The sequence below is a fragment of the Podarcis raffonei genome, chromosome 1 (genome assembly GCF_027172205.1).
Source record: "Podarcis raffonei isolate rPodRaf1 chromosome 1, rPodRaf1.pri, whole genome shotgun sequence".
In the NCBI taxonomy this organism is placed as follows: domain Eukaryota; kingdom Metazoa; phylum Chordata; class Lepidosauria; order Squamata; family Lacertidae; genus Podarcis; species Podarcis raffonei.
The window spans coordinates 30,699,357-30,714,026 of NC_070602.1; the positions used below are offsets into that span (position 1 = coordinate 30,699,357).

At 40.6% G+C, this 14,670-nt stretch overlaps 1 protein-coding gene across 8 annotated transcripts in view; it reads right to left on the reverse strand.

Annotated features, from left to right (window-relative positions):
• The window catches only part of TTLL5 (tubulin tyrosine ligase like 5), a 111,730-nt gene that overhangs the window by 59,245 nt on the left and 37,815 nt on the right, over positions 1 to 14,670 (reverse strand). For all 8 annotated transcript variants that reach the window (XM_053378940.1, XM_053378931.1, XM_053378922.1 and 5 more), the window contains exons 17-25: positions 13,134 to 13,247; positions 12,612 to 12,703; positions 12,195 to 12,257; positions 11,601 to 11,636; positions 8,895 to 8,951; positions 4,583 to 4,734; positions 4,004 to 4,319; positions 2,591 to 2,711; positions 1,047 to 1,193 (exon numbers count right to left, since the gene is read on the reverse strand). In XM_053378940.1, coding sequence (XP_053234915.1) covers positions 1,047 to 1,193; positions 2,591 to 2,711; positions 4,004 to 4,319; positions 4,583 to 4,734; positions 8,895 to 8,951; positions 11,601 to 11,636; positions 12,195 to 12,257; positions 12,612 to 12,703; positions 13,134 to 13,247 — 1,098 coding nt within the window. The remainder of the gene's footprint in view (positions 1 to 1,046; positions 1,194 to 2,590; positions 2,712 to 4,003; positions 4,320 to 4,582; positions 4,735 to 8,894; positions 8,952 to 11,600; positions 11,637 to 12,194; positions 12,258 to 12,611; positions 12,704 to 13,133; positions 13,248 to 14,670) is intronic.

Genomic DNA, 14,670 nt, shown 5'->3' on the forward strand with positions numbered 1-14,670 from the left:
TCAAAAACTCCAAAACATGATCTGTTAGTTCAGGTAGCCAGTGATAACTTCTCAAATGCACTTGTAGCAGCATGGCTATGCCTGAGGCACAGGACTGAAGACAATATTCTTACCACTGGAATGTAACTTCATGGTAACAGACTTCAGTAACAAGATGAGTTTTGCTTATCTTGCTCAAGACAAGGAGCTTTTATTCAAAATGTATATACAGTTATCTCAGTTGAGTGAAATAAATTTGTCTTGAGTCCAAATTGTGAAATAAACACATCTGTGCCTCAAGACGTTTAGTAGCTTAAACATTTGTTTCTTAAAATCCTGACTGATCTGTTTTTGGTGCAATAAATCATGTATGGTTATAAGCTGATTTACCATCTACTGTGTATATTTATAATACAAATGTACCCCCCAAAAATCCTGATTGTGGAAATAATTCTAATACTTTGAAAATATAAAAATGCAAATTCTTCTGCACTACCCAGATGCTGGGTATTAACTATTCAATACGGTAAAAGCTAATTCATTCTTTGGTACAAAAAGTACCAAGTATAAATGGCAAAACACACATAATGCACATGTTGGATTTACCTGAGGAGCAGGAGGAGAGAGGGGCTGTTTCACTGTAAAATGCACCTACACAATTCACAACTGACAGGGCTGTGCATGCATTTTGCCATTTGACCATGGGCAAGATATAAATGTAGGTCCCTGCACTTCATTATGAAGAAACAGGGAAAGCGAAAGCTCAAAAACAGAAGCTTCTGCTTATCCTGTAATATCAGAAACAAAATTTGAGAATTTCACAATACCATCTGTCAGCTCCAGAAGTTCATGGATCACCCGTAGGTAACATGCAAAAAGATTCTATTCAATCATTACAGTAGGACAGAAAGCAGGAATATGAATGACTCATGCTTCTGCTTTCCCTCCTTCTCTGAAACATTTGGGCCAACCCTAGAAGCAATAAAACAAAACAAGGAGTGTTGCTCTAGATCATCTGCATAAATCCTCTGCTGTGTTAGAACTGAGCTGGCACATGCCATACTCACCCTATTATAGCAGATGATGAATTCACCTAGCTGGTGAGCCAAGATGCGCCTACGGTCAAACAGGGCCAGGCGCCGACTCGGGAGCAGCATTCTCAAAGACTGTTGAAGATTATTGGCTGCTCGCTTTAAAAAGCGAACAACCAGTTCCTGCCACCAAGGAAAAAAATCAAAGAGTGAGCCCATTTGTTTATCTTCATATACATCACTCTACTAGAAACGATTTTCAAAGTGTGTTTGGGTTGAGGATAAAAGAAATTGGGTTGCAAAAAGTCAATAAATAAAAGTAAACTCATTGACAAAAAGGTGCAAAGCAAAAGCCTTGGGATTCTAACATAATCTATGCTTGCTGAGAATAACTGCAGACAAAAGTGCATCTCTCTAAGGATAGCAGGGTTTCAATTAAAACTCTGACCACTTATATTATTGTCACCTTCATGCATCTCTGGCACCACCTCTGGTCACTCTCTATGCTCTGTGCCTTGCACCAACTTTGTCTCAAAAACCACACCAATCCCTCCTACTATGCCATCAGCCAATGGCAGGGAGAACTACCCTCACTTTAAAGTGAGTGCTAGAGCAAAGACGCCTGCTGTGAGTGTTTAGTTTCAAACATATTCTGTCTCCACTCTGGATTTACTTTTGGTTAGGTGCCCTGCTAGCATGCAAGTAAACTGCTTCATAGCCAAAGCGTTGAATTTCACAGCTCGCCTCTCACTAGCATTATATTAGGCTGGTTTGATCTGTTATTTTAAACATTATTTTTCACAGCATAGCAGACAAAGCAGCTCTCAGAGAACCAGTTTCAATTTTCCACTTGGAAAGTGCAAGGGTAACATTTTCCACTGAGGCAAACTGATTATTCCCAATTCCTGACATAAGGGTTTTAATCTATGAGCTAGATTGGCTCTCTACCCGTACGGGATTTTCAGTGTCTCCATGTGGGCTGCCAGCTGAGGGCAAGGACTAGAAATGTGGACTGAAGTCAATAAGCACTATAAGGCAACTGCCTCAGATACAGTACAATGATTTAGCTACTGTCTGGGGAAAAAGGCAGACAACTCAAAAGTCATACCTGGAAACTGATTGACATACAGAGAGCTTAAACTAAGAAGTGGGCTTCAGGGAGGCTATGCAAAAAATAAAATAAAATAAAATAAAGGATGGCAATCACAAGTGGCCATCACTTCAGCAATATTCAAAAATGCTTCTTCTACCCTGGAGTCCAAAGTACACCTCTTCTACCTGCTCTACACACCAACAGTCTACATTGGTTCAGAGAGGAGTTCAAGTCATTTCAGTAACAGAGGCAGGATGAGTTACAGCATCTAGCTGTTTAGCTCAAGCTGTTGGGAATCAGCTTCACACTAACTGTAATTCAGGAACATAAAGTAAGATGATGGGAATCAGCTTCACACTAACTGTAATTCAGGAACATAGAGTAAGATGATGGGAATCAGCTTCACACTAACTGTAATTCAGGAATGTGGAGTAAGATGAGCTGGGCTCCTCCCTGAAAGGAGCAGGGCAAGCAAACAATTTCTTACCATCTGCTCATCCTCTTTGGCAGCCCAGGCAGGATTATGGACCTGATCTCCAGCCTCTTTCATCAGGCGCAGCTGCACACGCTGCAGATAGGCAGAGAAAGCCCTGCGAGCCTGAACTTTGCTGTAGAAACAGAGAGGCACAGACAGCAGTCAGAAGTACAGATAAACACCTTTGTTGTTCGACAAAGAACCCCTCAGTACACAGGGCAAAGGACCATTTTACAATCTTGGCCAGCATCTACGGCAACAGAATTTGCTGCTGGCAGTCCATTTTAGAAAATGAAGTTAAAACTCTAGCTCATTTTTCAAAATAGACATCCAGAAGAACATGTCTGGGTATCAGAGTTCCTCATTCTCTCACTGGAATACCACAGGAGGCTATAGTAGGTCAGAAAGTGGGGTTGACTACTTCCCACATGAACATTAGGATAAGTTTGAAACAATTTATCGTTATCATGGTTCTAGCATGTTCTGAAGCTATGATTTTGCTTCTCATGAGTAGTTTTGATTAGTCCACTAAAACAGGAAAACTCCCTCAAAAGTGCTATGCAAAGGAGACTTCCCATGTTTCCCAGACTAAATAAGAAAAACTAACTCAAGTCTCAAACAGGGAAGCTTTCTCTTAAAAACAAACCTCAGGGGTGGGAGGTGGGGGAGAAACAACATTTGGTGGTGTGAAACGTATACTAAGATTTTGCTGCCTATCCATTTCTCTCTAAACTCCAAGGGGGACTGTGCAAGTTATTCAAGGTGAGCATGTAAGACAATTTATTGTCTTAATACAACTCTACATCATAAAGCAGAAAGACATATCACCCAAGGACCTATTTGTTCTAACCCTTCAACTGTTCTTCCTTTTTGATCCTCTGTACCACATACCATACATTTGTTTTATCATGCTTCAAAAAGTAACTCACCTAACTCCTACACTGGGTTAGCTAAGAATAGATAGCAAAGGAAAAAGTAAAACTAACAAGTAAATCATGTACTGTGTCACCAGTATGGATTTCTCTACCCCTACCTAAACACTGGCAATGGAAGCTCTCTATTGAACCATTAGAAAACCCTACCTCATTCTCACTGCTTCTTATCAACACTGTCTTCACTTTTGCCCACCAGCAGGCAAATAGCATAAGCCAACTGGACAAGTATACAAACTATTTTAGTATTCTGTATAGCATCTGGTACACTTGGGGCACTAAATGAATGTTGGCCATCAATGGTAGCATCCATCCATTGGCCTAGGGAAGATTAAGAGGCCAATACGTTTTATGAAGCAGTTCCTCTAAAACCTAAAAACTAGGGGTGTAGTACAAAAACATGCCTTTTCACAAGTGGACAAGGACTCTGGTTTACATGCTTGCCTCATATTTGCCACAATGATAGTCAAATAAATCTCATTAAAACTCCTACCTTAGATTACTGTTCTCCTGTAAAACCTGTAGCAAATTAAATGGAAGCTCAGTATCTTTTGGCATTGGTTCCGTTTTGGCTTGAAGCAGCAGAGCTTCACGGACAGGTTTCTGTTCAGACTCCTTTGACAACTTTTCCTTTTTGGGATGCTCCACCTGTTCTGGCAACTCTGGCTTAAATTTCACCTGCATGTTCCTAAGAGAGCCAGCTGTTTCCTCCCGAGGTATCTCCAGTTCTTCATCTTCCTCCACTATCTCCTCCTCTTCTTCACATTCCATTTCTGACTTGAGGACAAAGTCAGTTGACTGCGAAGTCCCTGTCAAAAACAGATGTCCAGTTCTCAACATTTTTGGATAAGTAAAGGAAGGCAGAAAAAATTAGGCTCTCATATGCACCATGTGCACTCATAGAATACATGCTAGCAACTGATCACCAATACAGGAAATATCTGGTGTACACAGTCTTTTTTCTTTTAGCCCAAATATGGTCAAGATCTACACATGGCAAGAGAAGCTAACCACCATTTAAACCCAGACACCAACGTTATAATATGGGGAAAGAGGCAGGACTCGCATGTACCTGACAGTTTTGCATTTCCTGGTTTCAGTTTGCCAAAACGCCGCCTTCGTTTCCGTACCTCTAGTGACAGGAGCTTCCGCTCATACAGAGCAGCATGAAGCTGAGCATTACAATCCATAATGTCCAGACCCAGTTCTCCAGCAAGATTCAAACTGCAAAAGACAAGAACAAGGAGATTCCTCAATGCCTTTCCTCCCACCTATATCCAGATAAAACCTATATGCTGGTCTCTGTAGTGAATCTATACTGTTCCTACACCACCAGACAAACAGGACTGAGTTAGTACAAGTACACTTCTGAGAATTATCCAGTCACAAGGAGTACAGAAGAATCAGAGTTACCTACCTGTAACTAATACTCTTTGAATACACACACAGTCACACTAGCGGGAGCAAAAGTTTTTATGCCATTCTTCAAAGCAGTGGGGATGTATGTGTGCATGTGTATTTACTGGGGCTCAGAGAACCATGTGTAACAAACCATGATGTGCATTAGGTTTCTATATTAACTATACACACAGGATAGTAGCTGGAGGGCCGGGGTGGGAGGTGGGGAGAGGAAACTGGCTGAACAAGGAAGCAGTTTTTTTGTTCATACATCTATCTGCTTCATGGGCCCAACTGGAAAGATACTGGTCTCTTTATGATTATGCAGCATTAAGTTCCTTGGATTTGTGCACATGAAAGCTAATACCAGGGAGGACTATCCGACTACTCCTAGGACATCCCTTGCCCAAATACATCTTACAGTGGTACCTCGGGTTACAGACGCTTCAGGTTACAGACTCCGCCAACCCAGAAATAGTACCTCGGGTTAAGAACTTTGCTTCAGGATGAGAACAGAAATTGTGCAGCAGTGGCGCGGCAGCAGCGGGAGGCCCCATTAGCTAAAGTGGTGCTTCAGGTTAAGAACAGTTTCAGGTTAAGAACGGACCTCCAGGACGAATTAAGTTCTTAACCCGAGGTACCACTGTATTTGTTTCATTTGTATCCTACTCTACTCCTGAACAGTCTTGTAGCCTCACAGCTCTGTGAAGTATGCTATCCTTAAAAAGAAAAAACTTACCTATCAATGCACAGCTGAACAAGGATCTAAAACAAGGATCTGAAGAAAGATCTTTATCATTCCCACCATTATAGTACCGTACCAGCTATAAGATATATGCCACATCACTCAGCCTCTGTGTTGAACATTGAAATCCTAATCAAATCAGGGCACCATTAGGCCATGGCAGTAGCCATCAGTTCTTGGACTCATTGTTTTTAAGATTTGTTTTCCTATACTGAAGGGCTGTCTTAGAAGAAGTTTCAAAAGATTTCCACCAAAAATCCCTGAGCGTTTTCCTTTCCTCTTAAAAGCAAACTATTTTCCACTAAGAAGCTCTATGCTGAGAAAATATGCCCAATGGTATGCCAGGAAAGGCAATAAAACTTTAGGAGGGGCATTCCCTGCAATTCCAGATGCCAAGAACACTCCAACAGAGATAGTCACCAGCCAGCACAGCACAGGTATATTTTGCTACTGGTGAATGCAAAGGAGTAATTCATTCCATGCACCCCCTTGTGGGAATTGAGACTCAGTTGTCATCAGGCAAAACAATTCTAGAAATGCTGAAATGCCCTTTTTAAATGCAGGCAAGGATAACGACGATACTGGATTCTGAAAACTGAGAACTGCCGCTTAGATTCATATAGTGGCTACAATGAAGTTCTCCACTACTGGATGCCTGAGAATTACAAGTGGGGAGAAAGTTGGTGCACTTGTGGGCTTCATGAAAGCATCTAGCTGGCCACAGTGATAACAGAATGCTAGACTTTCTGCTTGGCCTGATCCAGCAGGGATCTTATTCTCTTAAGGTTTCCTTAACAGGCTGCACTGTGCTCACTCAATAGATTCAAGCGCCATACAATGTTGTAGCAATCACTCTGAATCTGGAAAAGCAATACAATGCATTTTAAAGATCCCAGGTTTGGTAGTTCTGTGAGCCAGCCCTGTGAAGGAAACTAGCTGGATTTTTAAAGTTTTGTCAATTATTCATCTTTTCAGTCTAAAACTCCATTAGAATTAGCCTGTGACATTTCCTTTGTGAATTAAAACCTCCCAAATCTTCTCCCCACTTCTTCATCCTCCTAGATACATAAGGTTAAATGCATGTGACCTATGAATGGTAAAAGGAACGTCTGATATTCTGGCAAACTATGCTTTGTGTAGTTGTGAAAAATTTTTTAATTAGTTTATATGCTGGTTTTCAGGGAGAACCACTCACGATGGGCCCACAAAATTTAAAATATAAAACAATATATTAACGCAAGCTAAGGAACAGCAGAAAATTGTAGGAGCAGGGGAAAGAACAAAGACTTATTAACACAGTATAAATGATGCTTAATTTCCATTTCCTGTAAGGGAAAGCTCAAAATGACATCATCACTGACTAGCCAGTGCAAGGCTTGCTACTTGTGACCAACATGTACAAAGTTAATTTGTCATCACTCTCCATGAGAGACTGGATTTTGCCATGAAAAGGCAGGGTCAGAAGCTTTTTAAAAAGTGGTTTGCTGTGCCTCTGATATATTTGGAGCCTAGAACATGTAGTGATTTCCTGCTCTTCCATGCCATGCTGTTCTGAAGAACCATATGTCTAACCTCAAGCAGTAGGCATTGGTTAAATAAAGGAAGCTACATAAAATAGCATTTTCTACAATCAAGTAGGTGCCTGGCAAAAAAACCAGATATTAGTACTACTGTGATTTTGTTTGAAGAGGGGACTGGAGGACATTCGGTTAACCGGATGACTCTTCCCACTAGAGAATATAGGCAGTGCCCTTTGAACAATACTGCCCTGCGGTGTGCTGAGGTAAACCAGGTGCAGTATTTGATTGGCAGAGCCGCCGCCACTCAGCCTCTTCCTCCCGTTGCCATTGCCGGGAGTCTTGGTTTCACAGCGAGTTCTGGCTTCGTGGCGCAGGCCAAATCCACAACTCAGACGGGCCTGATCCGGCCCAGGGGCCTTAGATCTGGATCCCTGCTCCAGATCAAAATGACTGAGCTAAGGAGACCCCTCAACCCCTAACACAAGCAAAGTCCATAAACCATGCTCCACACAAAAAATTATGTCACACATACAGAGATACAAGACAGTGTATTTTAACACAGAACAAGAATACCTCACACAGTGAAAAGGAATTCCTAGATAACTGAGATGACCTCAACAGGAATGTCTATTCCACCCCTAAACCTGGAAGGCAACAAGCAGAACCAGGGTGGGTCAGATGAAAAAGTGGACTGGAGGGCATTCGGTTAACAGAACGACCCATCTGGCTTCCATAAAAGAGGAACATCTGGCAGGGGTGGACAATATTCTGGCAGATTGGCTAAAACAGTTCTCTGTAATCAGGCCTTTGGCTGATTAAATATTCTATTGCCTTTGTTTGTGGGAGGGGAATTTTTTTTTGTTTTTGTTACCTCCGTATTTGGTGTTCTCATTTTAAAGTTGTGAACCGTCCTGTGATCTTCAGATGAAGGATGGTATGCAAATTCAATAAATAATAAATAATTTTAAAACTACAGTACTTAGAAGACCTCTGGATCAGACACTATAGGATAGGTGTGTAAGAAATATTAACTATTATTCCCATGTTTTTGATATTTTGTTTTGAATTAATTCCATTTTCTTTAAAGCAATGTAAACTTTGATCTCCTTAAATGCACACAAATTCACTTTTTAATTATAATTCTGTAACTGAAGACTCCCTAGGTCTTACTGGAACAGCCTGTAAGGCTATATGAACCAAGAGCAGAAATAATGGCTAAACTCAGCAACTGTGAGGGTGGAACCCTTCAGCAGAAATATGTCTGTATTCAGAAGCTGAAGGGAAACACACTTCATAGGTGGTTGAGAATTCCCCAACGTGGCCTTTGAGGAGGGCACTGAGTTCAAACTTTGGGGGGAAATATGAAGAAAAATCCTAGCCTAGTGAACTCAGTGCTTCTCCATACATGGAATAATGTGGAAGATGCTGATTAAAAACGTTTCATAAGGTTTCTCCAAGATTTGGCAATATTCTCTACTGTCTGCAATGCTGGAATTATGAAAAGAAAAGAGGAAGTTATGATACTTGTATCTTTTTGAGATCTTGCTGAGATCTGTGAATTTTCTGAAGAAGAGACTGTACTTGAGGCTGAGTAGAGGGGACAAGAGCTTGCAGCTAGCCCCAGTTTATAAAGCTTTGAACTACTGCCTAGTTGGGATCAAAGGGTATGTGAAGCCACATGTAAATCCAAAGGAGGGGGGGAGAGTGAAAAGTTTTATTACCTGGACTCGGTCCTGAGACATCTGGCGGCGAGATGACCACGTTGCAAGTCAAGGCCTCTAAAGAGTAAAAGAGCAAGAATTGTGTGATTTTAAAGACTGCACCTTTGAACTCTGTCTTGTGCCTGTTGATGATATATCTTGTTAACTAGGAGGAGGAGTTAAAGTGCAAGAAACCTAAGGTTTCTGCAATTTTCTGCCTGGGAAAAACTGATTTTGGAAACTGGCATCTTGTGCCTGAAGAACCGACTGCAGAAGAGAAGGAGAGGCTTTTCCAGGAATGAATTTTGAAATGAATGGAAATGCATCCCTCTCTCAGCTTCGGTGTATGTGTGAAGACTCTTTAATATTAATGATTTACTTTCCTATGGTGCAGAATTCAAATAACATTATAGGGAAGTTCCTTTTAAGTCCGACTTAGTTTTGAATTATTCTGCTTGCTAAATATTTATTTGTTCTCTTTTAATCAAAAGACAGCCAGAGTAGACAACCTACAGAACAAGTGCTTGCTCACTGAACTACACACTACAATGTAAAAAGTAAGATTTATTTATTTCATTAAAATTATATACTGCTTGATTATAGAAAAGACTTCAAAGCAGTCTACAAAAAAGATAAAACAATAAAATTATCACTAAAAAATTACAACCACACTTTAAAACACACAGCCTACTGAAAATGTGAAACAAACAACAGACTTAAACCAAAATAAATCTCACAGGTATTAGATTATTTTGTCCAGAAATCAAGATCTGTGACAATCAAATTGCAATTTATGAACTGTTTGCCTGCAGCAGAAATGTTATCTACCTTATGTCTGTCATGTGCTGTGGACCAGGAAAAATGGAGCACCACCTGTAGGCTACTGAATAAGATTCTGAACATTGGGGAAGTAGCCAGTTATTGCTTAAAACTGTGATAATGCCTCTGTGTTCTGACCTTACTGAAAGTCATGTTCTTTCTCCACAGGCAAACAGCCAGCTGCACCAAGAAATTCATACTTCTCTAACCTTCTGTTATCTGATCAACTGGTGAAAATGCAACATAAGTACTGTAATGAGTCAATGGGCACAACTAGCTGATAGGAAAGCCACTCTGCCCAGTGTCCAGGGATAATAGAATCATAGAAATGTAGAGTTGGAAGGGACCCTGAGGATTATCTTGTCCAACCCCCTGAAATGCAGGAATATGCACCTGTCCCACACGGGAATCAAACCTGCAACCTTGGCGTTATCAGCACCATGCTCTAACCAACTGAGCTATCCATGATCTATTGGTATGTTAATTAATGGCCTCAAAGAACTGTTGTTGCGTAATCTGTAAATATCAATACATCTACAATAATTCTCTATATGGACCACCAACAGGTAGTACACAACAAAACTATGACTATTTCTTTCTTCCTAAAAGATTTATTAATTTTCATGACCAATCTATGTACATTACACTAACGAGGTTTTTGCCCATCAACTGATGGGGAGTGACTCCAAGCTCTGCTTTCTGCAGGGACTGGCCACACTATTTTAAAATTTCTATTTTAATTTCAATTTTCTGGAAAACACAACTTAGAATAAAATCATAATCTCTGATAGCCAATCCAAAACTTGTTCTGCTAGCTGCAGCACTATGCACATCCTTCTCTTTCAGTTTCAGATTTTGCTTACTGAAAAAGCAGAACTGGAAAACTCAATAGAGTTTTCAGGGCCACAGAAAGAACTTCCCTCTGGGTCTAGAATGCCCAGGGGCAATTTCCTGCTTGTTTTGCTGTTCTGAGGTAGGATATGTTGATCTCCCTTTTTAGAGATCGGTTAAAGAAACAACTGTTTTCTACAACCAAGTAACTGGGAAAACTCCTGGTCAGAGACCACATAGGCCAGGTAAGAAGCTTGTGTTATTTGATGAATCATTATATTTTAATATTCTGCTGGAAGCTGCCCAGAGTGGCTGGGGAAACCCAGCCAGATGGGCAGGGTATAAATAATAAATTATTATTATTATTATTATTATTATTATGCTTTTGACATTTTGTTTTGAATTCTCCTCTGACTTTTTATATATTGGAAAACACACACACACACACACACACACACACACACACAAATGGATGTTATCTGGCCAACACACAGTTTAAAGTAGTAATTGAAAATCACAAAAATCCAGCAACACAATACTCAGGACCACCAGTTTACACCATTAAAAACAGCTGGTTGAGAGTTTATGCAATCATAAGAACATTAATATTGGACCTTGGCAAAACAATAATAGCAAGTAACTAATTCAGCTTTCACAACCATTTCATAATGGCAGAGCAACAAGCAGTCCCAGGATACTGAAATCCAAAGAAATGACACAGACCACCAAAGAGGGAACCCCCTAACACAGAAACATTTTAAAGACTATTTCCCATGCAAGGAATATTTGGCCAGGGTATGAGGATCACAGAAAATGGGAAGCAGAGGGTTACCACTTCCCTCCACAACTACAGCCCCCACCGCAAAAAAAACCCCAATTCCTCTGTAAAAGACCTCCTGCTGGATGTCTCAGTGCATAGGGTACATTTCTCACTACCCCAAACACAGCAATTAGCCTTGAAAACAACCTTCTATTGTTTGACAAAAAGAGTCCCATCTAAAGTCTAAGGTGACTGCACGGTCAAAAATACAAAACCAACCTTTTTCCTTTAATAACTTGCCTATACAAGCTGCTTACCGAGTTCGTTTAGAAATTAGGCATCTTCTTGACCCTCTGCAGAACAGTGAAAAAAGAATATTGTGATTACATTACAATTATACTACATCAACATAAAACAGATACATTAAAAGCCCAAGGCAGGATTCGTCTAATGAATCCCATCAGCAAAAGTCCCGCAGAAAGGCTTCCATAACAAGGCTTTTCACCTTCTCTCCTCACTCCCCAAATCAGCTTGGTTGGCCAACTGGTATCTGGTTGGCCACTGTGAGAACCGGATGCTGGACTAGGTGGTCCATTGGTCTGATCCAGCAGGCTCTTCTGATGAACCTCCAGAAGGAGCTAGCTTACCCATAGAGGAGGGCTTTCATCTGAACAGCCAAGGCAATTGTTATGTTCTTGAGAATTGCCTTCTTTATAAGCCTGTGAATTACTCTATTTCTGTTACTGTTTGCTCCAGCTAGTGAGCTAAGAGCCAAAACGCATTCTACTAGCAACTGCCCAATGGACCCAGTACTTTGTCTACAAGTAACCCGCTCTTCATGTTCACTTTCATTTCTCCTTCCTCCTATGGGTCTCCTTCTGTACTGCAGACTCCTGGAACCACTTTCCTACCTGTCGCTGAAAAGGCGAGAGGCCAGCATATAGTTCATTGTTGTCTTGTGCTCCATATAGGATCTGAAAAACCAAGAGGAAGGGAATCAGTTTAAATTCAGATTAGGAGTATTTAAAAATGGAAGACTCAGTGAGGAAAAAGTGAAAGCTTATCATGAAAAGTGAGGGGGAAATAGCTTCATCTGTCAGGAATGGAGGAAAAGGTAAGACTAATAAGGAAGCTGGTAAGAATTAGATAGCACAAAAGGCGACAGAATAGTGTTTGATATGCAAAAAGACCCTGAAAGTGAAATTTAAAGCATAATGAATGGTCTTTGAGACCACTAAGGTGGGAATAAATTAGCATTTGAATCTTCTACCTCCTAATGTCTTCTATCATTCCAGGATGAAAGAATCAAAACTAGATTTTTTGCTCACCCATAAGTGTCCCAAGTTAATGGCGTAGGGAATATACGAATGAATCCCCCTCTTCGCTCATATTCCTCCTTCACTCGACGCAAGACTTTTATCTGGAATCAGAACAAGCAATGAAAGGCATTAGTGCTTTTTAGTTGTTTAGGTTTGAATTGGTTTTGTCGTCTTGATGTAACTTGACCTGGCATCACTTTTCATGAAAGGTGAGTAATAAATCTTTCAAATAAATAAAAACGAATAATGGAAAGGGTGAACCTTGGGATGGAATGCATTGAGATACACATAATCCCTGTGAATCATTTAGTTATGGGGTCAATATTGACAGTTCCACTTTTAAAAGACAAACCATTTTATTCTTTGTCCCTTAATTTCCCTATCTATGCTGCCAAGATGCCAGTCTCAGTCTGCTGCCACAAGGCAGAGGCATCTGGCAGCCAAATGCACCCATTCATGGTGACTAATTGTTCCCTTCTTCTGAACATGTACCATGTCCAGTGAGCGAATACAGTACATGACAACCCTTACCTCCTCCATGGAGAGCCCCAGCATGGAGCCAAAATGCCTTCCTACTGTTTTCTCCTTTGCTGAGGGCGTAAGGTTTTTCATCTCAGCATCACTGGCAGACAGCGGCCGAGAACGCTGTAGAATCACAATGAGAAACCTGATTTTAGCATTTCCCCTCCTTCTAATCTTATTCCAATTATTTTTAACGGGGTTTCAAATACCAGAGTCATTTGCCCAGCAAGAGACATCACTCTCCAGGCATCAGAACCAGGAGTCACACTCAAGAGGCAGAAGAATCCAAGGGCACCAATGCCAGGATTCACACTCTCTGCCTCCAACTATAGCAAGTCCACACCCCATTCAATACCAAAGCCAAACTTCACATTCCCAGTGTTTGACCACAGAACCACACCCCAAAATAGCAGGAGCCAGCATTCACAGCTTCTGTCTCTATGGGCAAACATGACACATATTCCTGGCTCTGGTACCTGGGGGGTAACATTTCCAACTCTCAATTGCTGGATAACCCATGTCTTGTAGTAGTAACCTGCTTAGGAGATGAAGCTACAGTAAGGAAAAGAAATGCAGCTCATCTGTATTTACAGTAGTTCCAAGTGTTACAATGACCACAGCTAAAGATCTTTACTGAGCCAGAAGATTGCATATCCTGCATTCAGCTCTATCTCACATCACAAAGCTGCTTGAGTTAGTAATGGGCAAGTACAAAATGCAAACAAAAGGGTGGGGGAGCAGAAGCTGAAATCCAGGCAAGACATTTTTGACCTAACTGCACTGTCATAGCTGAAAACAAAAGGTATTTAAAGACCTTGAGATAATAAGTTCCTAAAGAGTTTTTTTAAACCTTGAGATCAAAGTAGCTGAAGCAAAAACCAAGTTCAGCTGCACCACAGATTAAAGGCTCAGCTTGATCCATCTCCATAAGGATATGAATATTAGCAATATGCCCCATTATTTCATATGGGTTATATTCCCCTTAACACAGAAAAGCAGAGTTTAAAAACCAAAAACTGAATTTGCCTCAGAAGAGACATATACAAACCTACACAAAAGAAGACCTATTATCAGTAAGTAACTCAGGCTTATGAATGAACATAGAAGAGGTTTGCTGGATCAGCCCAAAACTTCATCTAGTTCTGCAATCTTTCCCATTACTTAATAATAATAATAAACTGTAATCCTTCCAGTCAGTTATAGTGTGGATCTTCTGCTATTTTTAAGGCATAATAAAGGGAAAGCATCATTTCTTCTCTTGAACAAGATGTGTCTATTACCTCCTCTTTGACTCTAGGATGCTTTGTATGAAAATAATACCAAACAGTTGTGTGTGCTTGCCTCTGCCATCATTAAGTCAGTTATGAGCACCCAGTCTCCAATCTCCAAGGTTTCTTCTTCTCTTAGTACAATCTTTCTTGTCTTTCTTCTCTCTTACATTGGTATTTCTCCATATTTCAGAAATATGCATACACTCTATCAAAATAATCTAATTTTTGAATTTGTTGCAGTAACATGCATATTTTGCAGAGCATGCATAATCTTG